Genomic DNA, 25,203 nt, shown 5'->3' with positions numbered 1-25,203 from the left:
GCGAGGGGCCTAAAGTTCTGAGGGCCAGGGCTGGGGCGGGCCCAAACTCTCCCCTCCTGTCCCAGAACGAGCCCCCGGGGCAGGCTGCGGCCGAGGAGAGGCACACGTGCGTGGTCCAGTACATCCTCTTCCCGCCTCATTCAACCTCCACCAAGGACAGGTGAGCCCTGACCCCCCGAGCCACCTTGCTCCAGTTCCCCTTCCCCCTACTGCCCTCTGAACGTCTGCCTCCCAACCTTGAAAGTCAGGGCAGGGGATGCTATCTTTAGACGCTTCATCGGGCAGATAGAGTGACAGAAGGCCATGTGTGAACTGTGGCTGTCCTGTGAGCCCTGGCCTTCCCGCCCTCTGTGGGCCGACTCCTGACCAGGCAGGCGGTGGTGGGTTGGACTCTCCTTTCTTCCAGGCTTAGTGTCCTTCCTCCTTTAGCTTCTCAACAGATGATGACAACGATGTGGAGGTGGAGGCCCTGGAGGGGGACTCGGAACTCAACCTGGTTACCGAGGTGTGGGTGGAGCCACAGCATGGACGGGTGGGACCTGGCCCTGAGAGCTGGAGGCACCTCCAGGACTTGACGTACTGTGAGATCCCTCGAGCTGTGAGTGGCCTCGGAGGACCCCACCGCTCCCTAGTCCCCTGGGAGTAGCACAGCCTGATGGCTTCCTGGTCCCTCTCAGCCTCTGTGTTCTGAATGTCTGTGTTGGTGGGGCCTTCCTTGAGAGCTGGAAGCTGGGGTTCACCCCTGCCCTCTGCGACTCCTCCCCTAGCTCCACCCTCGGGACGCTGCCTGCATAGGCTCCATGCTGAGCTTCGAGTATCTGATACAGCTCTGCCAGAGCAAGGAGTGGAGTCCCCTGCCCCCGGAGCCAAGGGTCTCTGCCGGTCAGTGGGGAGGGGCCCCTGGGCAGGAGCCGGGGAGGAGTGGGGAGAAGCCAGCTGCAGACGGGAACTCCAGGCCTCCCTGTGCTCGTCTCCCCCCACCCCACCCCCACCGCCCTCCCAGGATTGGACCAGGGAAGAGACGCCTGCGTCCACGAGATCCCTTTCCGTTTTGACCTCATGGGACTGTTGCCTCAGTGCCAGCAGCTCCAGATGTTCTTCCTCCTGCTTTCCAGAGGTGGGTGAGCCTTGTGCCTAGAGAGCCAGCCAGCCAAGGGGTATTAGAGCACAGAAAGCAGATGAGTCTGCGAAGGAGCAGAGAGTGTTGGGGGCGGGGGCTGCAGGAGGGCCGGGCTGGCCAGGCCGGAGCCGGGGGGCGCTGGGCAGCAGGAGGCCCTGGGTGCTGAGCGGAGTGTGTGTTGGGCAGAGCCAGAGGGCGTCCCTCCGGCCGAGGGGCCCTGTCCCGCCAATGACATGGTGCTGTGCCTGCTGCATGGCTGCCTGGGCCAGGAGCTGAGTGACCGGGAGCTCCCGCTGCCCGCCACCGACCAGGCGGCTTTCCTGCACGAGGTGCTTCGGCGGAGCTGCCACAGTCCAGGTGAGCCCCTGCCTCTTTCCAGCTACCAGACTGCAGAGCGATTCCCGTCTGGGTTCTGGCCTCCCCTTTCCTGCACCTCAGAGCTCTGCTCTCTCGCCCACCTCTACCTTCATTGTAGGTCCAGAGGGGCCACCGGTGGGGGACCCTGGGATCCTAAAGGATCAAGCAGGCAGCAGCGCCCAGCCCATCGGAGACCCCGGTCTTCCCACTCCGGTCAGCACTGGTGCATCGGGCCTTCATCGTGGTGACCTCCTGCCATGCCCACATGTTCCCCCCCAGCTTTCTAAGTCTGGGGAGGCTCAGTGCCGCCCGCCACTGACAGGGTCCCGCCATCCCTCATGGTCACCAGTCTTGCAACCTGTCCTGAGCATGGAGTCTTGGGCAGAGAAAGAGAGTGGGCATTGGGTGGTACCTTCAGACAGCTCTGATTTTGTTTCTCTCGTACAGAGTCCAGGCCCTCCTGAAACTCCCGGGCCCGTCAGCTCTGCCCAGCCCCCTCAGTGGCGCTGCTATGCGAGGCTTGTGACCCCCCAGCATGTTTTTCTGACTTTCCTCCCGGCGACCTTCTCAGGTACTGACTGTTGACCTCTCTCACTCATCCCCTCAGCTCCCTCACTGGCCCGCCAGGCAGCTCTGAGTTATGTCTTGCTTTTCTTCTGCAGATGTCCTGCATCTGGCTTCATATGGCCTAGAGGGACCCCCTCAAGAGGAGACGAGGCCTAAGTTTGGGGATTGGAATGGGGCCCCCAGCATGAAAGATCTGGCAGGAACTGGGGTCACGGTGACAAAGTCCCAGGTCCCCACCCTCAGTGTCACCCCAGCCAGTGGTAAGTCTGCTGACTCTTAAGTCAGTTAAGCAGCAGCAAGAATGGGAACAGACAGAGGGCTGGATGCCATGGGCCACTCTTGCCCACAGACAGTGCCCAGAATCCAGGAGAGCTGAGCCCACCCTTCTGTCAGGACCTACCAGCTTACCCTGGGCGCCAGGCTTCACAGACAGAGGGTGCAGATGGGCCCCGGACCCGGTGTCCTGTCTACATCTATAGCTGTTCTCTGGAAGCATTGAGGGAGCAGATGGTTGGCATGCAGCCCCCTCAGGCACCCCGAGATCTCATCTTCCGGTGAGTGCCCTCCGTGTTAACCTAGGTCCTTTCCCAGCCCCCAGCCAACCATGGCCCCCAGCCATTGCTCAAAGGGACAGACACACAAGCTGATGATCAGTGGCAGGAGCTCAGCTCCTTGGCCATGTCCTGCCTGCCCAGTGCTGGACTTCCTTCAGCTCATCAGCTGAAGTCTCTGAGCCGTCACTGCATTTGGTAGGGACCTAGGGACAATCCACTGGAAGGTGGGGGATGGTTAAGTGTGTGCTGTCATTGAGGGGAGCTAGCCAAGCCCTCTCTTTCCTCCATTCCTAGGACTCAGTTCCTTGACCAGCCTTCCCTCTCCTCAGCCTGGATGGAGCCCAGGCACAAGGAGGCAGCCAACCACTGTGCCTTGCTACAGGAGCACGCACAGCGGTGCTATGTCCGCGGTGAGTGTGACGCTGTGGCAAGGAGAAGCCCACTTTGCAGATTACGGACATGGGGACTGGAGAGGTCCTCACAGAGCTTGACCTCGTGGCCCCTTCCGCTTCCCTCAGGGCTGTTCCGGAGCTTGCAGCAAGCACAGAGCGTGACCTCGCAGGACCTGCTCATAGCAGTAGATGCCTGTGAGGAGCTGCTGCAGGAGATAGACATCACCCCGTTTCTGCTCGCACTGTGCGGCCACACTCGGGGTTTGCCTCATGCACCCCCAAGCCCCGGTCCCCTCAGCCCAGGGCTCTTCAGCAGCAGCATGGAGGAGGGCCCCGAGCCTCGGGAACGAGCTGTCCTGGCTTCTGAGTCCAGGTTGGGATGGTTCTTGAATGATATATAAGGGGGCACACAGACAAAGCCCCTATAGCCCGGGGCCTCTTGCCCTGGGGAGGCAACCAGCCATGCTTGGCCACTGGTTTCCCACCTCCTGCCCAGGTTTCTGTCTCCCATTCAACATGGGCAGCAGTCTCCCCATCTTACTTTCCTGGTTCTCCCAGCTTTCCTGTTTTGGTGTGGAGTGTTGAGCTAGGTTAGTGGTGGGGAGTTGCCAGTGGCCATCAGTGAAAGCAGAAGCTTGTTCCGAGGACATCCAGATAGTAGTGATAATCCCCTAAATTGCTGAGTCTCACAAAGACAGAAACTGTTGCGTGAGAGAGGCAGGCAGACAGCTGTGTGTCTGGTGTCTACAGGGGTCAGCACTGGGGAAACGGAAGGAGCGGAGGGATGAGTGCACTGCTGACGCCCAGTTCCCTCTCTGGAGGTCTAGATCCCCCACCTTTCATGCCCCTGAGATGAGTGCACTTTCTCCCCACCAAACCTTGCTTCTCCACCTGGGTCTCTCTTCCACGATGAGTGATCTCTCCCTCCACCCACTGGTCCAAGTCAGAAAGCCAGGAATCAGCCTTGCTCATTCCTCTGTTGCACAGAAATGTCCAGCCACTAAGGAATATGGAAGTTAGAGTGGAGATGGGTGGGCGGGTTCTCCGACCTCTCCTGCCAGCGTCCTGTGCTCAGCACCGTTCTGAGAGGGAGAGGCAGGCCGTTGTGCGCTGCTCCCATTTGGGAAGCAGGCTCCTCTAGGATGTGATGGTTCCTAACACTTCACTACCCCCCACCCTGCTCAGCGTAGAGACCGAGGACCTAAGCGAGCCTGAGTTTCAGAGCACCCGTGTCCCTGGGCATCCAGACCCGGGCCTGGAGATCTCTCTGACAGACGTCTGTCAGCTCAGAGGAGAGGCCCATGATGCTCTTCACAGCCTCATCCAGGTGAGGATAGAGAGACAGAGCCCTGGCTGGGCAGTGGTCCCTCATGGTTGGGGGTGTGTAGGTGTCTGTTCTAGCGTAGGGGCAGTGTTCAGCCGAATAGCAGCTGACATCGTAGCCTTCTAACCCCAAACAGGAGAAGTTCCTGGAGATCAGCAGTCTCCACTTCCGCACCGTGCCCTCCAACCCCCACTACTTCTTCTATTGCCCTCCGTCCAGCAGGCGTGAGGTGAGTGGCCATCTTCCTTACCTCCCTCCCTCCCCACAGCCTGTAGCCCCTGAAACCCTGCTTGGCCCACCCAGATCCTCCCGATCCCTGATGCTTGCTTGGTCCCCTGAGGCCCACCTCAGGTAAGGCTGCCCCTTTCTCTTGCCCAGGATGAGGGCCCCCGGGATACAGTCGACAGAAAAGTCAGTGACTTGGAGTTTTCAGAGGCTGAGCTCATAGGAGAGGAAGGTACATAGGCCAGTGGGTAGAGGGGCAAAGGTGGCTTCCAGCCAGCATCCGGGGCCTCCGCTGCCAGCCTCTCCTGTTGACCACGTGACATGTGTCTCCAGGAGACGCATCTGCCTGCTGCGTGGTCACCGAGAGTGACCCGGAGCTGGAGGTGGAGTACCGCGAGAGCCGTGAACCAGACCTGGGGCCTGCCGGGCTGGACTCCGCCTCGCTGTCAGACGCAGACACCGTGAACCCCGATGAAGACTCCTTCAGTATCCTGGGGGGCGACTCCCCCACGGGGCCCGAGAGCCTGGTGCATGACCTACCGCCACTCTTCCTGCACCTCACGTGCTCCGTGCGGCTGCGTGGCCAGCACAGCTCAGTGCCTGTGTGCAGCCTGCCCACCTGCCTGGGTGAGTCTAGAGGTCCCCAGGGGAGGGCCATAGGACCTGGGCCAGCCTGCCTGCCTGTCTGGGGGTGGGAGAGAGCCTCTGGGTATAACTCTTTAGCCCTGGACACTTGGAATCTGTGCTTGTCCCAGGGCTCCAGTGACCCCTAACCTCCCCCCTCTCCCAGGCCAGGTGCTTTCTAGCCTGGAGGGGCCCCCCATTGGAGGCCGAGTTCCTCTGCGGGACCTCAGTGTCACTCTGGACGTCTTTGTGCTGACCTTGCCCCTGGAAGTGGAGCTCCCCCCGACCTCAGATCCTCAGCACCACCGGTGTGGCAGCAAGTTTGGTGGGGGGTCTGGGGCCTTGTTAGAGTAGGGGAACCATTAAGGAATTTAGGGGTGCCTGGGGACTAAAGGTACCTTAAGGATTCCAAGAAAGGATTGCTGAGGAGGCCTTGGGAGGATGATAGGTGCTGACCTTTGACCTTTGCTCCTGTCCTGTTCAGGTCAACATCTGAAAGCAGTGCGTCCTTCCCTCGGTCCCCAGGGCAGCCATCCGATGATGGGCTGGGGCCCCCACTGCCGCCTCCAGGAGAAGACAGGTATTTCCTTATCTCCCTCTTAGACTTCCTTGCTCCCCATTGGTTTTTGTCCTCTGGAAACCAGTATGTAAACCTTTTTTCCAATTAGGCACCCAGGACTATCTAATTTGGCCACACCCCACAGACTGGCTGTTGAGACCACCATGAGTGAGGTGAGGGCCTTCCCTCCCCTAGCCTAAGTAATCGCCCCTCAGCGCTGTAACTGACACCCTTTCCATCAGATGGTGACGTAAGACACCCCCTTTATTCTGAGGTCCACTGAGGCCTGTCCCAGTCTGTGAGGCAGCGTCTCTTCCAGTGTCTTCTGATAGAGGAGTGCGGTGATGACCCAGTCAGCATGGGGGGTGCCCCTCCCCACTCCCTGCATTGCTCTCTAACCGTAGATCCGCTGGCTGCTGGAGGATGAGATGGTGGGGGCGCTGCGGAGAGGGGGCATCCCCCAGAGCCCGGCCCTGCACCGCGCAGCCGCCCACATCCACAGCTCACCTGGACGCTCCACCTGCCTGCGCCAAACGCTGCCCCTGAGTTTTGTATTTGGGCCAGAGCGTTCTCTCACACAGTTTAAGGAGGTATGCTGCCCTCAAGACGCTCCCTGGTCACCTTGGGGCCCGTCCTTCCCCAGGCTGCACAGATAGAACCGGAAGGCCCTCTCTCGGTTGGAGTCCACCTCCTCACTCTGTGGTCTGACTCTGACCCCATGCCTGGCGGCCCAGCTCACCCTTGCCCCTGGGCCTGTTGAGTCTTGGGCGAGTCACTGAGCCTTTTCATAACTCTCAACGGGGATGCTAGTGTGTGCTTCACTGGGTACTTGTTAGGGGTCTGATGAGGAAGTGTGGGGCCCACCAGTAGGGAGAGCTGCTCCTGCCTAACCTCTGCCCTTGGCTCCTGCTCCCTAGGAGTTCCGCCGCCTCCACCTCCCTGGTCATGTTCTTCTTGAGGACCCTGACAGTGGCTTCTTCTTTGTGGCAGTGGGCCAACAGCCAGGTGGGTCCCACAGGGAGCTTGGGACTTCTCCAGCCTGGGCTTGGCGCAGCCAGGAGGACAGGGCTGAAGGCCTCGAAGGGGAGGTGAGTCTTGCCTGGGCTCACCTGCGAAAGGAGCGGGTGGTGGTGGAAGTATGGGGCTGTGCTCCAACCTGACCTCCTGACCCTCAGGCCCTGACAGCCAGCCCCCAAGCCCCTGGCTCCCCAGAGGATTCTCAGAGCCCCCTGCTCATCAGTCTCCCCAACCTGCCCCAGGGAGGTAAGAGAGGACTTGCACCTTCCTTGCCCTGCAACCGTGTTCAGAAAGCGTCCTTGGCAGGATCGAGAGAGGCTCCAGGCTTTCCCTTCTCTTCCCAGGGAGCCAGGCTGGGCCCAGCCGGGGACTCAGTCTCATGTCCAGTCAGGGCAGTGTGGACTCCGACCACCTAGGTAAGCTGGGGCAGAGCAGGGAAGACCAAGCTGATGGGAAGTGGACTCAGGGCCGCATAGTGAAAGGTCTGGGCAGGTCCATCAGTAGGGACTAACCCAGGGGGACCCACCAAGGTGATGCATTTGGGGCTCACATGAGCCTAAGGGTAAGGTTGAACTTAAGCATGTTTGACACAGGTTACGATGGTGGCAGCAGTGGCTCAGACAGTGAGGGTCCCAGTGAGACCCCAGGTGAGAAGCCCCCCTTCGTGTTGCGGACCCCACCCGGGCCGCCACCTCCACAGCCTTCGCTCATAGGCCTCCCTGGACCCTGCCTGCCTGACTTCTGGCTCATTGTCCGGGTGCTGCAGGACCGCGTGGAAGTGTACGCACATGCGAGGTAAGGAGCAGCTGGGCCCTGCAGCCTGACGCCGACGTTAGCTTCTCCCTGGTCCCACAGCTCCCCTCTTCAGTGTTGTTAGAAGGCTAGACTTGGGACTGAGGTTTTGGGTAGGGATCTGACTTGTGCTCCGAGGCTGGGGGCTCCTGACCACTTCCCACGTGTTGTAACAAAGCATATCACTCCGCTCTTCTAATGGAGTTGAAAAGCTGATGAGGATTTTGGCTCCTAGCCAAGCATTAAGAGAATCTATAGTTCACAGCAGCCCAGGAGCTGTAGGTATATAAAAATAAGGGATAATAGGTAGTATTTAACAAGTACTTGCTATGTGGCAGGCACTGTGGTGTTTGTTATATGGATCAGTGATTTGATCTGTAATATACCTGCGAAATATTATTATCCTTATGGTCAGAATGAAGAAACTCCAGCACACATAGGTTATATTATGCTTGCTCAAGATCCCAGTTAGTAAGCAGCAGCACCATACTTAGGCATCTCGCTCAGTGCTGCTCTAATCATGGGGGTGGGCATGTTAAGAGAAGGGAGGCCCACCATTCTGACAAAGAAGATCGGAGGATAAAGAAGAGGTGAACTGCGTGAGGGAAACCTCAGGTGGTGCCTGCATGGAGGCTGGTGAGGCAAGCCTGGAGCCCAGGCTTCCAGAATTGCTGCTGAGAATTCCATCTTTCCTAGTTCCCTTCATGTTTACTTCCCCTTGTCCAGTCCTCCTTCCTTTCCTTCCCCTTGGTCCCTCCTCCCACGACCTCCTCCCCTCTCTTCCTCCCCACCGCAATTCTGTGTCTGATGCATCCTCCCCAGGAGCCTGATTCGGGAGGATGCGGGGCCAGGCACCGAGTGTCGCCGCCTGCAGCAGCTCCTGGTGAGGCGAGTTGGGGAGATCTGCAGGGAGGTCAACCAGGTAAGGGGCAGCGCTCCCCAGGCATGGGATGCAGCCCAGGTGAGGAAGGAGTTTCCGGGAGCTTGACTTTCAGAGGCTGTTGATCCAACTCGGATGTTTTCTTTGACCCTTAGTTACTGGGATGCTATTACTCCCCAACGTCCTTACAACCTGAGGAGCTCTCCCAACCCACCCCCACAGTGGGTTACTCTCTCATTCCCTTCCAATGACTGTGAGATGCTCCCTCTCATTGCACTCAGCTAGCATTAGGGATGAGATAATAAATTAAGACAGAGGGAAGCTTATGTCAAGTGGGGAGAGATGGATATGAAACAACTAAAACACAAATTATTTCCGCTGAATTGTGAAGGCTTCTGTAGAGGAAAAGCAGAGACTGTGAGAGCACTTAACAGGGATCTGACCATCTGCAGTGTCAGGGAAAGCTGGGAAGAGATTTTTAAGCTGAGATCTGAAGGGCAGTAAATAGATTCTGGCAAAGAGGAGGGACAGATGTTCCTCACTGGCTTCAGCGCCCAGAGCCCAGTGACTGTCAGACACCATCTCTGAGCTCCCAGTGATTACTGATGCTCTTTTTGACCTCCGACCCCCCAGAGATAATGGGCATTCTCTCTAGCCTTTGATCACCCCTCTCCACCACCAGCAGCAGTGTATGCAGGAATATTTCAGTTCCCTGAGAGCTGGTTCCTCCTTCTCTCAGCGGCTGCTTCTTCAGGACCTGCACGACAGTCATGTCTGCAACTCTCTTCTGGTGGCTGAGAGTGAAGAAGATCTGTGGCGTAGCGAGACCCCCTTCCACTCCCGCCAGCGGGTACCACTGCCCAGCGATGGTGAGTCCCACTCAGGAGCCTGCCTTTACCGAAGACTGCTGAGAAGCTGGGGGCAGACTAAGTAACTCACCATTACTTGGTCCTCGGTGCCAGGTAATACAGTGAGAACAAGGAGAAGAGGACAGAAAAGGATCACCAGGTTTGGCTGCCACGGGGTCATCAGTGACTTTAGTGAAAGCGCTTTCAGTGGAGACAGGAGTAGGGAACCAGAGGAAGTGGGGCCATGAAAGGGTGTTGGGCTGGAGGAGCCGGGAGGCACTCCTCTTTCAAGTCGCCTGGCAGTGAAGGGAGAGGCAGATAGATCCGGTGAGACTAAAGGGAGGTGGGAGGCAAGGCAGGAATTTAAAATAAGGCAGAGACTTGAGCATGTTTCTGTTCCACGGGAGAGAGCCAGCAGAGGGGGCGCCGTGGAAGAATACAGGAGAGAAGGGACCCGGAGCAGGCGCCGCTGTGGCCTGTCTTCCTAAGGGCATGCCTTGTTTTCTGAAATGACCATCTCACCCCTGCAGGGTGATGGCCGGGGCCGAGGAAATGGCAGGGGGTGGTGGACAAGTAGGCCACCTCACAGGCGAGAACCCCGGAGGGGTGGAGCCTGAGTGCCTGTAGGATTTGCCCTCTGATTGGCTGTCCTTCCAGACAGGCAGGCACAGAAACCTTAGGGGTTAGGAAACACAGGATCATCTACTTGAGATGGGAATCAAAATCTCCACACTTCCGCTCCCTTCTCTTATTCCTCACGACCTCTCACCCCAGCTCACAGAAAAAAGCCAGATCATGCCATTCCTTTGCCATTCTCCCTCAGTTCTAAAAGTCATGTCAGATCACTCCTTATCTTTAACATGCTCGGCAAGGCCGTAGACAAACGTTCCTAACAGCTACGGGAGAGTGCGTCTCTCAGCACGTCCTGGGATGTGTTCCGTATCAAAGCAGAATCCCCATAACTGATGGACTTCCCAGGGTTTAGAAGACATCTTCTGCAAATTGAGTATGAGCTGCGACCGCCAAGCACTCCTTCCCAGTGGCTCCCAACAGCCCAGGACGTGAGACTAGTCGGAGCCCAAACCCAGCCCTTCCTCGTTTTAGTCTTTCCATATGGTTTCGCTGAAACCCTTAGCAACCAGCATTCCAGTCCAGACTCTGCAGCCCCTGGGTGTCCTGTATTCTGCTCACATCTTAGAGCAGCTTCTCTGGGAAACCAGATTGCCACCTTGACCTACTGGAAGGTTCCTCATCAACCTGGAAGGGGTCAATCAAGGCCGTGGGCTGCAGCCACAGACTCTGGCAAAGAGCCACCCAACCCTTCGGGTTTTCTGGGCTAGCTGTCCTCCAGAGCAAAGGGTGTAGTGTCCCCCCTGCTGTAGGGGTATGTGAGCAGTCACACACATTCTGTTTTAATGGGGTATGTATTATTGCACTGCCCAATGAATACATGAGTAGGATATGTTCTGTATTATATTCTGACAGGCTCAGAGTGTCCTGGCAGCATCCTCAGGATTATGCTTTGCCTTTCCTGACACCTCTTCTTAGCTCCTTCTCCATGTCTTCCTGAGATAGTTCTGAAAACTTTTGTGCTATGACCTGTCTTCCTAAGAGCTTATCTTAATACCCAAAGCGACCATCTTTCCCCTCGCAGAGTGATCGGCCAGAGGAGTCGGGGGTTGAGGACAGGTAGGCCAGTTCACAGGTGAGAAGTCTGAGGGCAGAGGGCTGTGCCCTGTTTCTGATCCACCATCTCCTGTCCCCCAGATTATGCTGCTGATGAGAGCTGTGGGCCCCGAGGGTACCTGGCCGCCACGATGCAATTTGTCCCTGGCCATTTCTCCTGCGACGTCGTATGGGGAACCGTGATTCGAGTCCACTCACGCCTCAAAATGGGACCCAGCATGGGCGTCTCTCGGGGTATGTGATTGCCGTGAGAGGGCAGGTGGAGTGTAGTGGTGTTGTGGTTGGGGGTGGGGAATTTGGAGAAAAGAGTTTTCTAAACCCTGGTTCCCCCTACAGCCATCCAGGCCCTACGCTCTGTGCTTAATGCCTTCTCTGTGGTGAACCGGAAGAACATGTTTGTTTATCAGGAGCGAGCAACAAAAGCTGTGTACTATCTGCGGTATGTGAGTCCTGGGAAGCCGGGCTACAGCCTGAGGCAGTGGAGGAGCTGTTGTCCAAAGCCCTCCCGTGCCACTCTTTCCCAGGCTCCTGGAGACGTCCTGCAGTGAGCGGCCGTGGGACAGTGATGCCCTGCCCCCATCCCTTGCTCTGTCCCGAAGCCAGGAGCCCATCTGTTCCGAGGAAGCCTCGGCATGTATCTGCCACTCCCTGATTCCCCTCTGCTCCTGCAGACTTCGCTCCCTGGAGCCAGGCCCTGACCACAGTTTGCCTGCAGGGTCCTCGTTCTCCCCTGGACATGGCGTCCAGCCGCAGTTCCGATGCTACTCGTCCTGTGGGCCAAGTGGACAGACATATCCAGCTGCTGGTGCATGGCGTGGGGCAAGCAGGTGAGGGGAGTGGCCAGATGCGGTTCCACAGTTGTCTGGGACTTCTTACACTAGCTCCAGTCCTCCCTCGAGCAGGAGCTGGGTGGGAAAGGACAGGCTCCTGAGATGTTGAAGGGTAGGACCTATAGCTGGCTAAAATGCACCCAGATGTCTAAACTGAGTGAATATGTGGATGGATGGTGGTCCCATTGGCCAGATACTGGGGCGGGTTTGGGAAACATTGAACCCAAGGTATCCAATAGGCAACTGGCTCATTTATTTATGGCTCAATAAGTGTGTACTAGCCTTGGGTTAAGAATTTTACTGATGAGATAGATTCTATTATTATTCCCACTGTATAGAGGGGGCCACCGAGGCTTTGAGAGGTAGGACTCAATCTGTCACATGCTGAGTAAGTAGCTTGGCAGAACTAGAACTTAGTGCTGGCTGCCTCTGGTATACGGCAGCCTGTTTTGAGTCTGGGGTTAAGGGATGAGATGGAGTGGCTGGATCTTCTGCCAGCGAGCGTCTCCACCTCCCCACCATGGCTATGTCCAGGTCCTGAGATCACAGATGAGCTCGTACGGGTTCTGCGTCGGCGCCTGGATGAGGCCACACTAGACGTCATCACGGTCATGCTCGTGCGGAACTGCAAGCTGACACCAGCTGACGTGGAGGTCAGCTCCCTCCCAGGCTCCGTGTGTGACTCCACCACAGCTACCGGGACAGTCACAGCCAGAAACTTTCTTCAGCTCTGACTCCCCTTCCTTCCCTCTCTGCAGTTCATCCAGCCCCCAGGGAGTCTGCCCTCGGAGGTGCTGCACCTGGCCCTGCCGCCCTCCTGCCGGCCCTGGCTTCCCGCCCTGGCCTGGTACCTGCGTCAGAACCTGCTCATCTTCTTGCACTCCCCCAAGTACACGGACAGCAACAGCCGGAACCACTTCCAGGTGAGGCTGCACCCCCATTCCACACCTACATGCATGCTTGCTGAGGAAGCTGTTTTCTACAGATCCCCACCCATGGACCTCTGTGCACCCGTGGACCTCTGCACACCCAGCCCCGGCCCAGCCCTTGTCACCTACCTGTGTCTCCCTTTGCTCTTGCGTGTGCCTGTCCCCGCTCTCCCTGTGGGCACCCGTTCCCTGAAGCTTGTGTCCACCTGGCTGGGCTTAGTGCTCGGTGGCTCTTCTCTCCACAGCATCCGCTCCCGCCGCAGGGTGGCCTCCCTGACTTGGACATCTACTTGTACAACAAGCCTGGAGGACAGGGCACTGGGGGCAAAGGTACAGTGCAGCCCCTGGGCCCGTGGCGCCACGGGGTGTGGGAAAGCCGGTTCCTGTCCCGCAGCTGCATGGGGTGGGGAGGGGCAGGGCCCAGAAGTCTCAGAGCTGAGCTTTCCTTTTGGATTTCTACCCAGGGGTCGCCTGCATCACTCTAGCTTTTGTGGATGAGGAGGGAGCCCCCATCTCACTGGCATCATGGCCCACTTCTTCTCCGGGGCCCCCAGACCCACTGCAGGAGGAAGAGTTCGAGCAGCTGACTCAAGTCACTCGCTGCCCAGTCCTGCCAGACAGTTCTTCAGGTGGGGCAGCTTGGTCAGAGGAGGGGGTGTTCATTTAATGCTGTGGACACCAGGGACACACTCAGGTGGCCCCTGTTCTTTCTTCCAGCTTCACGCGGGGCCCCCCGGCTTCGACTGGATGTTTGGGAAAAGGGGAACATCAGCATTGTGCAGCTGGAGGAGAAGCTGCGCACAGCAGCCCGCCAGGCCCTGGCGGACGCCGTCATGGAGCTGTGGCTGCTGCCAGCGCCGCTGTGCACAGAGGACACATCTGCAGGTACGTGGAGTCCAGAGAGCCCCGGAGGTCCGGGTGAGACAGTACTCCAGGTCAGGGTGCAAGGAGAGTCTGGGGAGACGCGGCAGAGGCTGCATCTGAAATACACATTCATAGCTGTCCCTCACCTTCCCTGCGCCAGCAAGGTGACACACGTGATAGAAATGCATGTGTGCAGTTGGTCACTCGCTTAGATTGGCAGTATATCACCAGGAACTCCTACACACGCACACACACACATGACCAGGAACTGTGTACACACACACGACCAGGAACTCCCTACACACACACACGCACACACGACCAGGAACTCCCTACACACGCACACACACGACCAGGAACTCCCTACACACACACACGCACACACGACCAGGAACTCCCTACACACACACGCACACACGACCAGGAACTCCCTACACACACACACGCACACACGACCAGGAACTCCCTACACACACACACGCACACACGACCAGGAACTCCCTACACACACACACGCACACACGACCAGGAACTCCCTACACACACACACGCACACACGACCAGGAACTCCCTACACACACACACGCACACACGACCAGGAACTCCCTACACACACACACGCACACACGACCAGGAACTCCCTACACACACACACGCACACACGACCAGGAACTCCCTACACACACACACGCACACACGACCAGGAACTCCCTACACACACACACGCACACACGACCAGGAACTCCCTACACACACACACGCACACACGACCAGGAACTCCCTACACACACACACGCACGCACACGACCAGGAACTCCCTACACACACACACGCACGCACACGACCAGGAACTCCCTACACACACACACGCATGCACACGACCAGGAACTCCCTACACACACACACACACGCACACGACCAGGAACTCCCTACACACGCACACACACACACAGACATAATCAGGAACTCCCTACACACACCCCCACACACACGACCAGGAACTCCCTACACACACACACGCACACACGACCAGGAACTCCCTACACACACACACTCACACACAACCAGGAACTCCCTACACACACACATGCACACACGACCAGGAACTCCCTACACGCACACACGCACACACGACCAGGAACTCCCTACACACACACACTCACACACAACCAGGAACTCCCTACACACACACATGCACACACGACCAGGAACTCCCTACACGCACACACGACCAGGAACTCCCTACACACACAGAACCAGGAACTCCCTACACACACTCACACACACGACCAGGAACTCCCTACACACGCACACACGACCAGGAACTCCCTACACACACACACTCACACACACGACCAGGAACTGTGTACACACACAACCAGGAACTCCCTACACACACCCCCACACACACGACCAGGAACTCCCTATATACACACACACACACACACACACAGACATAACCAGGAACTCTCTACACACACCCCCACACACATGACCAGGAACTCCCTATACACATCCCCATACACACGACCAGGAACTCCCTGTACACACACACACACACACACACACACACAGACATAACCAGGAACTCCCTACACACACCCCCACACACATGACCAGGAACTCCCTACACACACACACTCACACACGACCAGGAACTCCCTACACACACACACACACGACCAGGAACTCCCTACACACACACACTCACACACACACTCACACACACACACACACGACCAGGAACTCCCTATATACACACACACACACAGACATAACCAGGAACTCTCTACACACACCCCCACACACATGACCAGGAACTCCCTATACACATCCCCACACACATGACCAGGAACTCCCTACACATACACACTCACACACACACACAACCAGGAACTCCCTACACACACACACACACACACACACGACCAGGAACTCCCTGTACACACACACACACACACACACACAGACATAACCAGGAACTCCCTACACACACCCACACACACATGACCAGGAACTCCCTACACACACACACTCACACACGACCAGGATCTCCCTACACACACACACACACACGACCAGGAACTCCCTACACATGCACACACGACCAGGAACTCCCTACACACACACACACACTCACACACACGACCAGGAACTCCCTACACACACACACAAGACCAGGAACTCCCTACACACACACACAAGACCAGGAACTCCCTACACACACACACACACACAACCAGGAACTCCCTATACACACACACACACATACACACAGACATAACCAGGAACTCCCTACACACCCCCCCACACACATAACCAGGAACTCCCTATACACACACACTCACACACACACACACACACGACCAGGAACTCTGTGTACACACACACACGACCAGGAACTCCCTACACAAACCCACACACATACGACCAAGAACTCCCTACACACGCACACACGACCAGGAACTCCCTACACACACACACTCACACACACGACCAGGAACTCCCTACACAGACACACTCACACACGACCAGGAACTCCGTGTACACACACACACAACCAGGAACTCCCTATACACACACACACACAACCGGGAACTCCCTACACGCACGCACGCACGCACACACACGCGCATGCACACACACATGTGCACACACATGCACACGTGCACACGCACGCACACACACACACACACCCCGCCATTCAGGAACAGGTATAGTATGTAAATACATGTCTGTCTCTTACCAGTCTTGGGCACGCACGCACACACACACATGCACACACACACACACACACCCTGCCATTCAGGAACAGGTATAGTATGTAAATACGTGTCTGTCTCTTACCAGACTTAGGGCTGGCTAGGTTGCAGGAAAAGGTAGAGTAAGTAAATGGCATGTCTGTCTCTCACCAGTCTTGGGGCTGGCTGGGTTGTCTGAAATGGGGGTTGATGGTCAGTGACAGGAGTCTGTAATGCCTGCTACTCACAGGGAGTCTCAGGAGTGGGTCGCTGGACACCAAGAGCCCTGCAGGCCGAGCCAGCACCTTTCCCCCCAGCCCTGGCCCTGGCGAACCTGTGACTCCTCCCAGCAGAGCTGGCCGGCGTAGCTTCTGGGATATGCTGGTAATGGAATAAAGGGAGGTGGTGAGGTTGACCTCTGCCTTCTTGCCTGCCTCCTGTCTCCCCTCTCTACTCCCTGGAGGCCCTGCCTCAGAGCTCTGTCCCTTAGACAGGAGTATACAGAACATGGCACGTTCTCACTTACACACAGATCGCCTCAGCTTAAGTGTTTTCATTTCCACTTTCCTTGTCAGATCCTCACAGCCTGCAAGATTTCAGCAGGCCTGTTACTAGCGAGGCCACTGAGGATCCGGAAAGTTGGGTAGCCTGCTCAAGGCTATTTGGTTGACCTCCAGCCCTTCTGGGTTCTTGTAACTATTCTTGGATGCCTCCATCCTCCACCCCATTCCCCTTCCCAGTAGCCCCTCCTCATTCACTGCATTGCCCCCAGAGTAAAACAGAATGTGGGGACTTGGGTTCCCCAAAAACAACTGACGACATTGTCCTGGATCGGCCAGAAGACACTCGGGGCCGGAGGCGTCACAAAACGGAAAGCGTTCGCACTCCGGGTGGGACTGAGCGGGCAGCGGGCCCAGAGTCTGGAGCCCAGAGACAAAGGTATGTGTGTTATCATGGAAAGCGTGCTGTGAAGTCACAGGGGCTGTTGAGTGCGTGTGAACATACAGGTCTTGTGTGTGGGTGTGAGGCTCTTACTCCTGCTGTGTCTTCAGACGGAGGACCACACAGCTAGAAGAGGGCGAGGCAGGCGCCCTGCAGCCTGTGTTTGCTCGTGTCGCTCGGCACTGGATGGAGTTCATGGTTCAGATTGGTGAGACCCTTCTCCCACCCCTGAGCCTGTGGCCCAGTCCCCAGCCCCCAGCGCCGAGCCCCACCACGACCTCTGTGCCCGGGATCCAGGATGCGCCTCGGTGTCCAGGAGCTCCACTCACATGGTGTCCCGCTTCCTCCTCCCATCCGTCCTGTCTGAGCTCACCACTCTGGTCACCTCGATGGCTGGCGACACCAGTGTCCGCATCTTTGAGCAGCATTTGTGAGTGTGGGGTCTCACGGAAGCTGAGGTGGGAGAGGCGATGGCCAGGGAATGGGGCTGTAGATGGTCTGCTTTCTGTCTGTCCCTCCCTCCCACTAGGACTCCTGAGCCAGAGCTCTTCAGTCCGTGTTCCCTTGGACAGCTGGGCCCACCACGCCGCCCGGCAGCTGAGCGGCACCTGCTGCTTCTGGGCAGGAACTTCTCACAGTGGAGGAGACCCACCCAGCAGGGTGAGGCCACAGCCTGCAGTGGGGGTGGGGGGTCTCAGAGGGACTGATCCTGTAGCCTCTGACCCTGTGGGGGGCAGTGAGCGATTGAGAGGGATCCGTCCTAAGACCTTCATTTTGCCCCTTGACCCCATAGCTGCCAAAGCCGTGCAGCGCTTTGAGCCGGGAGGTGACGGGAGCATGGGGCGAAATGCTCCCCGGCAGAGGTTCCTGCTGCTGGAGGTCGTGGACAAAAAGGTAGGCATGGGCCAGGGGCTGGGTGGTAGGAGGGGCTCTGTGATCCCACTGACGCTGAGCCCTGACTTCCAGCTCCAGCTGCTGACCTACAACTGGGCTCCAGACCTGGGAGCGGCCCTGGGCCGCGCTCTGGTTCGCCTCGTGCAGTGGCAGAACGCACGCGCCCACCTCATCTTCTGCCTCCTCAGCCAGAAGCTGGGGCTCTTCCACCACTATGGCCAGTTGGACTTCCCAGTGCGGGATGAAAAGGTGCCTGCCGTCTGGGCCCCTCCTCTCCTGAGCGGTCAGCTAAAGGAAGCTGCCGTCCGGAAACAGGAGAAGGGGCAGACAGAGCAGAGGTCGCAGGGAGGGCGAGTCAAAGAGGCAGCCACGGGGTGGGAGAGGAGGTCTGAGGGCAGAGGCCCAGACACCTGTGAGGCTTTGTCTCTCTCAGGAGCCAAACCCATTCCTGCTGCCGACCGTGGAAGCAGAGACCCTCATCCGGAGTGCAAGTCCCCCCCTGAGCCGTGAGCAGGGCCGGCTGAGTGGCTCCTCGCGGGGCGGGGGCTCCCTTCCCCTGGACACATTCCCTTTCGATGAGGCCCTGCGGGATATCACGGCCACCCGCCCCAGCTCCTCCCTCGGCCCTGTGCCCAGACCGCCCGATCCCGTCACCTACCATGGACAGCAGTTCCTGGAGATCAAGATGGCAGAGCGCAGAGGTGAGCAGGCCGGGCCAGGCGGCAGGCAGGGCCAGCTGTGGAGCCCGGCAGGAAGAGGGGCGGCTGCTCCTGGGGTCTGCTACTAAAAGCCTCCAACCCCTAGAGCTGGAGCGCCAGATGAAGATGGAGAACCTGTTTGTCACGTGGCAGCAGCGCTCCGCCCCAGCCAGCATGCCTATCGGTGTGAGTGCCCTACCCGCATCCTCCGGGCAGTCCCGTGACCCTGCCCTGGCCGCCCACCCGGTGCTCACTCTTTCTCCAGGCCGGGGAGCTGGAGACCCTGAAGCAGTCGTCCCGCCTGGTGCATTACTGTGCAACAGCCCTGCTCTTTGACCCTGCAGCCTGGCTGCATGGGCCCCCAGAGACCTCGGGGGCCCCGGAGGGACAGGTGAGGCTCCAGACTCTGGATTTCTTCGGGAGGACCTCCGTTCCTTCACCCCTGATAGGGTGGTTGCTGGTGGGTAGAGTCTCTTAACCTCTGCTCCCACAGCGGCGCCATCGCCCTGAGTTGGCCTCGGGAAGCCGAGAATCCCCCGCCAACTGCGACTCCTCGGACGGGCCTCCGCTGGGTGCCCGGGAGGAGCCTTGGTTGAAGGAGCTGAGCCTGGCCTTCCTGCAGCAGTACGTGCAGTATCTGCAGAGCATGGGCTTTGTGCTGGTGCCGCTGCGGCCCCCCTCACCTGCCCGCAGGTGAGCCCCTCTCGTCTCCCTGTTCTCTTCTCCTCCTCCATGGCAGGTGAAGCCCCACACTCCCTTCACCTTGGGTCCTGTTTGGGTAATTAGGGCCACGTGCACATTCAGCTCACCAGACCCACACTATGACACAGTTCATTTCACATATCCAGATATGTCCGTTTGTTTTCTCCCTCCTGTTTTCAGTTTGATGCCTTTTCAAAGTAGTAAATGTAAGTCATGCTTTCTTACTCAAGATGCCCCCTAGGCCCAGAAAGCCATTTCCCACCTCCTTAGTGTTTCTGTAGCCAGCTCTCCATCCCCCCGGCCTCCGCTCTCTCCCCGACCTTAGGAGGAGGACAGGCCTGCGCCTCCAGGAAGTCTCATTCAGTTGCCCCTCTCATTTCTCCGGGACAGACCCCAGGAGGAACTCTGCTCATTGCGCTCCACAGCCGGGTCCCAGCGGCAGGGATTTCTCTGGCGTTCATGTCCTTCCCATTCAGCTATGTTCTTCCCAGAAGTCAGAATTCCCTTTTAAAACCAAAGACACTAAGGTTAAATATATGTTTCCAGAGGAAAATTTTAAATCAAGCCTTCCTCCCTCTCAAGTCTCTCCAATCAATAGGTCTGGTCCCTATTTCCTTGAGAATTAAGTAGGACATTTCTTCTTGCCAAAGGCTTTGACCACTGCCCACCCCGCCACCCCCACCCACCCCCAGCAACAGTTCCAGGAGTTTGTAGTCCTGAGTATGATGAGTGGGTCTCATTGGCTCTTTCTAGTTTGTCCTCATTCACAGTACTTCTCTTTTTCCCCTTTGTCTCTGAGTTGAGAAGGGAAGAACAACAGGCTTTAGATCACTAAAACTGACCTTCCCGGCTCAAAAGAGAACCCCTTTTCCCTCTCAGAGGAACCGTCCTTACCAGGGCATCAAGCATCCACTTGAGCTTTCCCCGTGAAGTCTCAAGATGGACATCACCCCCTCCCCTCCCATCCTCCCCTGCCGCCTCCAACAAGCAGGTACTGCCGTATCCCACAGGGGTCTCCCCTTAGTCACGGCAGCCTCGGCGGCCCCACCCTCGTCCTCTCGCTGGAATAGGGGGGCCTGTCTCCACCTCCCCTTAGAGCAGCTCCTGCTGTGGAGAGTGCCCCGCCCCACAGTCTAGCCCCGGACTCCAGCCCCAGCCTGCCCACTGACCCACCATGGGACCCGGCAGGTCGCCTCTGAGCCTGTCTCCTCGCCTCCACAGTGACTCCTGTGAGCTGGCTCTGGGTCTGGTAGTGGGGACCCTTCGCCCCACGAGCCTGCCCACCCCCTGTCCCTCTTCCTCTTCTGCAGCGCCAGTCGGCTTCGGGCCATGGCTGTCCTTGGAACAGAAGGACGGGGTTCCTTCTCCTGCCCGAAAACCAAGGCTGAAGGGAGCCCCAAGGTAACCACATCGTCATGTGCTTTCCCCAGCAGTGAAATCAGCGATGCCTCAGACAGCAGCATCACTAAGCCTGAATTATTTGCCCAAGGCCCAAAGTCAGGGGCCCTGGATAATGACTGAGGTCATTGATCCCAGCCTGACACCATTAAAGTCATTGGCCCAGGGGCCTGCTTCCCCAAGAGCCCCCATCCTTGCCCCTGAACCCGTCTTTCTCCTTTCTGCAGAGCACAGGCTCTCCAGTCACCACATACCACCTGCAGCGGGCCCTGCCCGGGGGCATCATCCTCATGGAGCTGGCTTTTCAGGTAAACAGGAGGAGCACCATGTGAGGAGAGCCAGGCCCTCCTGTCTCTTGCCCTCCTGACCTCATCTTCATCCTCTCTCCAGGGCTGTTATTTCTGTGTCAAACAGTTTGCCCTGGAATGTTCCCGAATCCCCATGGGGCAAGCTGTCAACTCTCAGGTAAGTGGCAGGGACAGAGGGCTGTGGGGTCTAAGTGTAGCCCCAGGAATGATCTGCTGCTGTGGGTAGCTGGGTCATTCCAGTGCCATGACTGGCCCATCTGCCGGTCACATTGTGATAGTCCAGAGCCGGGTTCAGGCATGGCCCTGGGGGCAGAAGGCAGTGCAGCACAGGGGCCGGTCTGGCCCTGTAGTCATTCTGGCACTGACCATAGATGGTTGGACAGTGAGGATATTTGAGCTGAATGGGTAATGTGACACTTGGGTGGGCCAGTGCCAGTCCTGGCTTAGAGCTGGGGACAGCCTGGCACTGTTCATATAGTCGCTAACACTTACAATGTGGACTAAAGTCCCCTCCCATACAGCATACCCTGACACTTGGTTTTATTTCTAGCCCTCTGATTGCCTGAAGGCAGGGCCTCTGTACCCCACAAGCACTCGGGAGGGCTCAGAATGAATGAATGAGTCAGGACCGAATGTGGTCAGGGACCTGAAGCCCTCCACCCTTGAGTGAGTTTGGCCCCTTTGGGTTGTCAGGCTTGTCGTGCAAGGGCCTCTGCCTTCCTTATACTTCGAGTTGAGTTTCTAAAGATCAGGGTCTGACTGGGCACAGGCTATCACTCTCCAGGACGGATGGCATAGACTCTTCCCAAATCTGGACAGCTTCAGATCCAGCTCGTAGGTATGGATTCGGGTATGGATGCCCATCTAGTCATCACAGGAAAGTGAGATCCAGGAAAGCTTGGTGACTTCAGTGCAGGCACCTACCTGGCCTAGGGCACAGCAGGGAGATTGGACGGGCAGGCACTCTTCCACACCTTGCTGCAGTATTGGCAGGATGGACCCACTTCATTATTCTCTTGAGCTTCCTGAAGTCCTGACTTCCCTGACCCCTCATCTCTATCCAGCTTGGCTCTCTCTGCCCCTGCATATCTAATCTGTATCCCTACTTAGATTTCTAAGTTGCTTTATTATTGCTATTAGTAAGTGTTTAGTATACATTTTAAGCAAAGAGAATTTTATTCCTGCTCTACAGAAGGGGAAACTGGGGTTCACAGAGGTTAAGTGGTGTGCCCCAGGAACACAGCTAGTTGGTGGCAATACTGGGGCTGCAATCTGAGGCTCATCCTTGGCGACTGCAGTGTTTATCACGCTGCTTCAAATTTATGAGGGCCTTTCCTTTATTTCCATAGTGGATGGGGAAACGGAAGCAGAGAGGTTGTGACTTACCCAGGGTCCTGCAGCTACTCCGACTCCTAGGCAGTTGCCTCATTTACAGTCATTGATTTCCTTTCCTACTAGTTTTTTGCCCAGGGTCACCAAGGGGCATGCTCATGTAGATTCTGCCATCCCAGCCTCACTTATCCAACTGTTAATACACTCTCAGTAATGCTGATTTCCTCCAAGAGAAGCCCAGCTCCACCTCTCTGCCTTCCTTTCTTCCTGCATTAGTGGTTTGTTCATTCATTCCTTCATTCATTTGCAGATCAACTAGAGAAGGCCCACCCTGGGCTAGCCTTGACAGGATGTCCCAGATGAAGCTTTACAAATGAGTGGGAGTTAGCCAGCATTGGGGGTCAGTGGGAGCAGCATTCAGGCAAAGAGAATGGCTGGTACAAAAGTGTAGAGAAAATATGTGATATATACTTGGGGAGAGCAAGTAATTTGATGAGAAGATAAAGCTGGAGAGTTGGGAAGTGACCAGAAAAACCTTTCTAATAGTCAGTAATTACACACCTGGCCTACCCAGCCCACCCTGTTTAAAACTGCACCTGCTTTACCAATTGATTTTCCGTAACAATCTACTAATGTGCTGCATATTCATTTCCTCTGATGTTTATTATCCTGTCCCCACTGCTAGACTGTAAGCTCCTTGAGGGCAAGGGTGTGTATCCCCAGCACCTAGAACAGTACCGGGTAGGCAGGTGGTAGGCACTCAGCAAGTATTTATTGCATGAGTAAATCTGTGCTGGACTTGAGTGGACTCTGGGATACAGAGTTCAAAGGTTCATCTCTCAAAATGGTCAGTTTCATGCCAACAGTTACAACCGAGTTGAATGTAATGAGGAGGGCTTCTCGCAGAGGGACCACAGGACAGGGTGAACTGTGCGCGGCATTTCCCAGGCAGGAGGAGGGGCTGGGGGTGCTCTGGGCAGCCTGCCGTCGTTTCCTGACTGGCCCCACCACCTCCCAGCTCTCCATGCTGTTCACGGAGGAGTGCGACCGGGTGCGGGACCTGATGCATGTCCACTCATTCAGCTACGACTTCCACCTGCGCCTCGTGCGCCAGCACGTGCTGGGCGCCCACGCGGTGCTGCGGCATGGCTACCACCTGACCACCTTCCTGCGTCACTTCCTGGCCCACCACCCCGATGGGCCCCACTTCGGCCGCAATCACATTTACCAAGGTCAGTGCCCAAGGGCAAGCCAGTGAACCTGGGAAAGAACAGGCCGCAAGCCAGGACCGAAGGGACCACTTCCAGGGGCCAGACCTTGTCTCTTGTCTGCCCTCTCCTGTGTTGTCAGTCGCCTCGTGCCACCTGGGCCCTGTCCTCACCTTTCTGTCTTAAGTGGCTCCCAGTCTGTTTCGTAAGTTTAGGTCCTGTACCCCGTGTGCCCTGAGCCGCTTTGTCCCACTTCCATGTCCCACATGAGCTCCCCAGAAGAATCAGTCCGCTTGTCAGTCAGAGCCTCAGGGACTCCTGTCCTCCAGCCCACAGATCACTGTGTCTGTCTGGGGCTCAGTGTCTCCTGTAACTCGCCTCTCAGGAACCCTGGAGCTGCCCACCCCGCTCATCGCTGCCCACCAGCTGTACAACTATGTGGCCGACCACGCCAGCTCCTACCACATGAAGCCGCTCCGGATGGCCCGGCCAGGAGGCCCGGAACACAACGAGTATGCCCTGGTGTCGGCATGGCACAGGTAAGGCGGGGTGGGGACAGGTGGAGCTGGAGGCAGGGCCATCCCCGCAGGAGGAGGACCCGTGTTCTCTTAGGCTGAAAGGGTGGGCCCCTGGCTTCATCAGAACCTCAGGCTTGACGTCTCCCCCACCCCCACTGCTCAGCTCTGGCTCCTACCTCGACTCTGAGGGACTTCGTCACCAGGACGACTTTGACGTGTCTCTGCTTGTCTGTCACTGTGCTGCACCCTTTGAGGAGCAAGGCGAGGCCGAGCGGCACGTTCTTCGGTCAGCAGATCCCCTACCTTGAACGTGGCTCTGGCCCTGAAATGGCCCTGTCTGTCCTACTGTGACCATCACACGCCTACCCTCTCCCCACCCTAGGCTACAGTTCTTTGTGGTGCTCACCAGCCAACGAGAGCTGTTCCCCAGACTCACTGCGGACATGCGCCGGCTCCGGAAGCCGCCCAGACTGACGCCTGAGCCAGAGGCTCCTGGGAGCTCAGCCAGTTGCCCTGGGGAGGCCTCCGGGGCCAGCGTGGTCCCCGGACCAGCTCCCCTCTTCCCCCCATTGGCTGCAGAGGTGGGCGTGGCACGGGCACGGCTGGCTCAGCTGGTCCGGCTGGCTGGAGGGCACTGCCGTCGGGACACCCTTTGGAAGCGCCTCTTCTTGCTGGAACCACCAGGACCTGATCGGCTGAGGCTAGGGGGGCGCCTGGCCCTGGCCGAGCTGGAGGAGCTCCTAGAAGCAGTCCATGCCAAATCCATTGGGGACATCGACCCGCAGCTGGTAAGGGGCTGGGGTGGGTGCTTGGAAGGCCGCCAGCAGCCAGGGTGAAGGTTGCGGGAGTCTCAAGAGGTGGCTCCGGGACAGCAGACCCATGCCTGTGGGCCTG

At 57.5% G+C, this 25,203-nt stretch overlaps 1 protein-coding gene across 1 annotated transcript in view; it reads left to right on the top strand.

The window, feature by feature from the left end:
- SZT2 (SZT2 subunit of KICSTOR complex) overlaps positions 1–25,203 on the top strand; it is a 54,403-nt gene that overhangs the window by 25,611 nt on the left and 3,589 nt on the right. Inside the window, exons 18-69 of the mRNA XM_068966337.1 lie at positions 66–160; positions 430–598; positions 768–882; positions 1,004–1,117; positions 1,307–1,477; positions 1,596–1,690; positions 1,925–2,048; positions 2,140–2,304; positions 2,394–2,598; positions 2,893–3,008; positions 3,117–3,363; positions 4,176–4,317; positions 4,451–4,543; positions 4,693–4,771; positions 4,873–5,166; positions 5,330–5,471; positions 5,648–5,743; positions 5,832–5,895; positions 6,127–6,312; positions 6,640–6,810; positions 6,898–6,985; positions 7,084–7,155; positions 7,333–7,534; positions 8,354–8,453; positions 9,151–9,280; positions 11,027–11,179; positions 11,282–11,384; positions 11,470–11,575; positions 11,661–11,772; positions 12,310–12,428; positions 12,534–12,698; positions 12,950–13,034; positions 13,169–13,333; positions 13,422–13,589; positions 16,560–16,693; positions 17,082–17,248; positions 17,362–17,459; positions 17,549–17,681; positions 17,781–17,911; positions 18,045–18,145; positions 18,218–18,394; positions 18,579–18,846; positions 18,950–19,029; positions 19,109–19,234; positions 19,337–19,536; positions 20,856–20,946; positions 21,171–21,251; positions 21,334–21,408; positions 23,602–23,815; positions 24,177–24,330; positions 24,473–24,595; positions 24,692–25,097. Coding sequence (XP_068822438.1) covers positions 66–160; positions 430–598; positions 768–882; positions 1,004–1,117; positions 1,307–1,477; positions 1,596–1,690; positions 1,925–2,048; positions 2,140–2,304; positions 2,394–2,598; positions 2,893–3,008; positions 3,117–3,363; positions 4,176–4,317; positions 4,451–4,543; positions 4,693–4,771; positions 4,873–5,166; positions 5,330–5,471; positions 5,648–5,743; positions 5,832–5,895; positions 6,127–6,312; positions 6,640–6,810; positions 6,898–6,985; positions 7,084–7,155; positions 7,333–7,534; positions 8,354–8,453; positions 9,151–9,280; positions 11,027–11,179; positions 11,282–11,384; positions 11,470–11,575; positions 11,661–11,772; positions 12,310–12,428; positions 12,534–12,698; positions 12,950–13,034; positions 13,169–13,333; positions 13,422–13,589; positions 16,560–16,693; positions 17,082–17,248; positions 17,362–17,459; positions 17,549–17,681; positions 17,781–17,911; positions 18,045–18,145; positions 18,218–18,394; positions 18,579–18,846; positions 18,950–19,029; positions 19,109–19,234; positions 19,337–19,536; positions 20,856–20,946; positions 21,171–21,251; positions 21,334–21,408; positions 23,602–23,815; positions 24,177–24,330; positions 24,473–24,595; positions 24,692–25,097 — 7,410 coding nt within the window. The remainder of the gene's footprint in view (positions 1–65; positions 161–429; positions 599–767; positions 883–1,003; positions 1,118–1,306; positions 1,478–1,595; positions 1,691–1,924; positions 2,049–2,139; positions 2,305–2,393; positions 2,599–2,892; positions 3,009–3,116; positions 3,364–4,175; positions 4,318–4,450; positions 4,544–4,692; positions 4,772–4,872; positions 5,167–5,329; positions 5,472–5,647; positions 5,744–5,831; positions 5,896–6,126; positions 6,313–6,639; positions 6,811–6,897; positions 6,986–7,083; positions 7,156–7,332; positions 7,535–8,353; positions 8,454–9,150; positions 9,281–11,026; positions 11,180–11,281; positions 11,385–11,469; positions 11,576–11,660; positions 11,773–12,309; positions 12,429–12,533; positions 12,699–12,949; positions 13,035–13,168; positions 13,334–13,421; positions 13,590–16,559; positions 16,694–17,081; positions 17,249–17,361; positions 17,460–17,548; positions 17,682–17,780; positions 17,912–18,044; positions 18,146–18,217; positions 18,395–18,578; positions 18,847–18,949; positions 19,030–19,108; positions 19,235–19,336; positions 19,537–20,855; positions 20,947–21,170; positions 21,252–21,333; positions 21,409–23,601; positions 23,816–24,176; positions 24,331–24,472; positions 24,596–24,691; positions 25,098–25,203) is intronic.

Source organism: Capricornis sumatraensis, chromosome 2, assembly GCF_032405125.1.
Source record: "Capricornis sumatraensis isolate serow.1 chromosome 2, serow.2, whole genome shotgun sequence".
NCBI lineage: Eukaryota > Metazoa > Chordata > Mammalia > Artiodactyla > Bovidae > Capricornis > Capricornis sumatraensis.
This window is presented reverse-complemented; position numbering and strand designations above follow the sequence as displayed.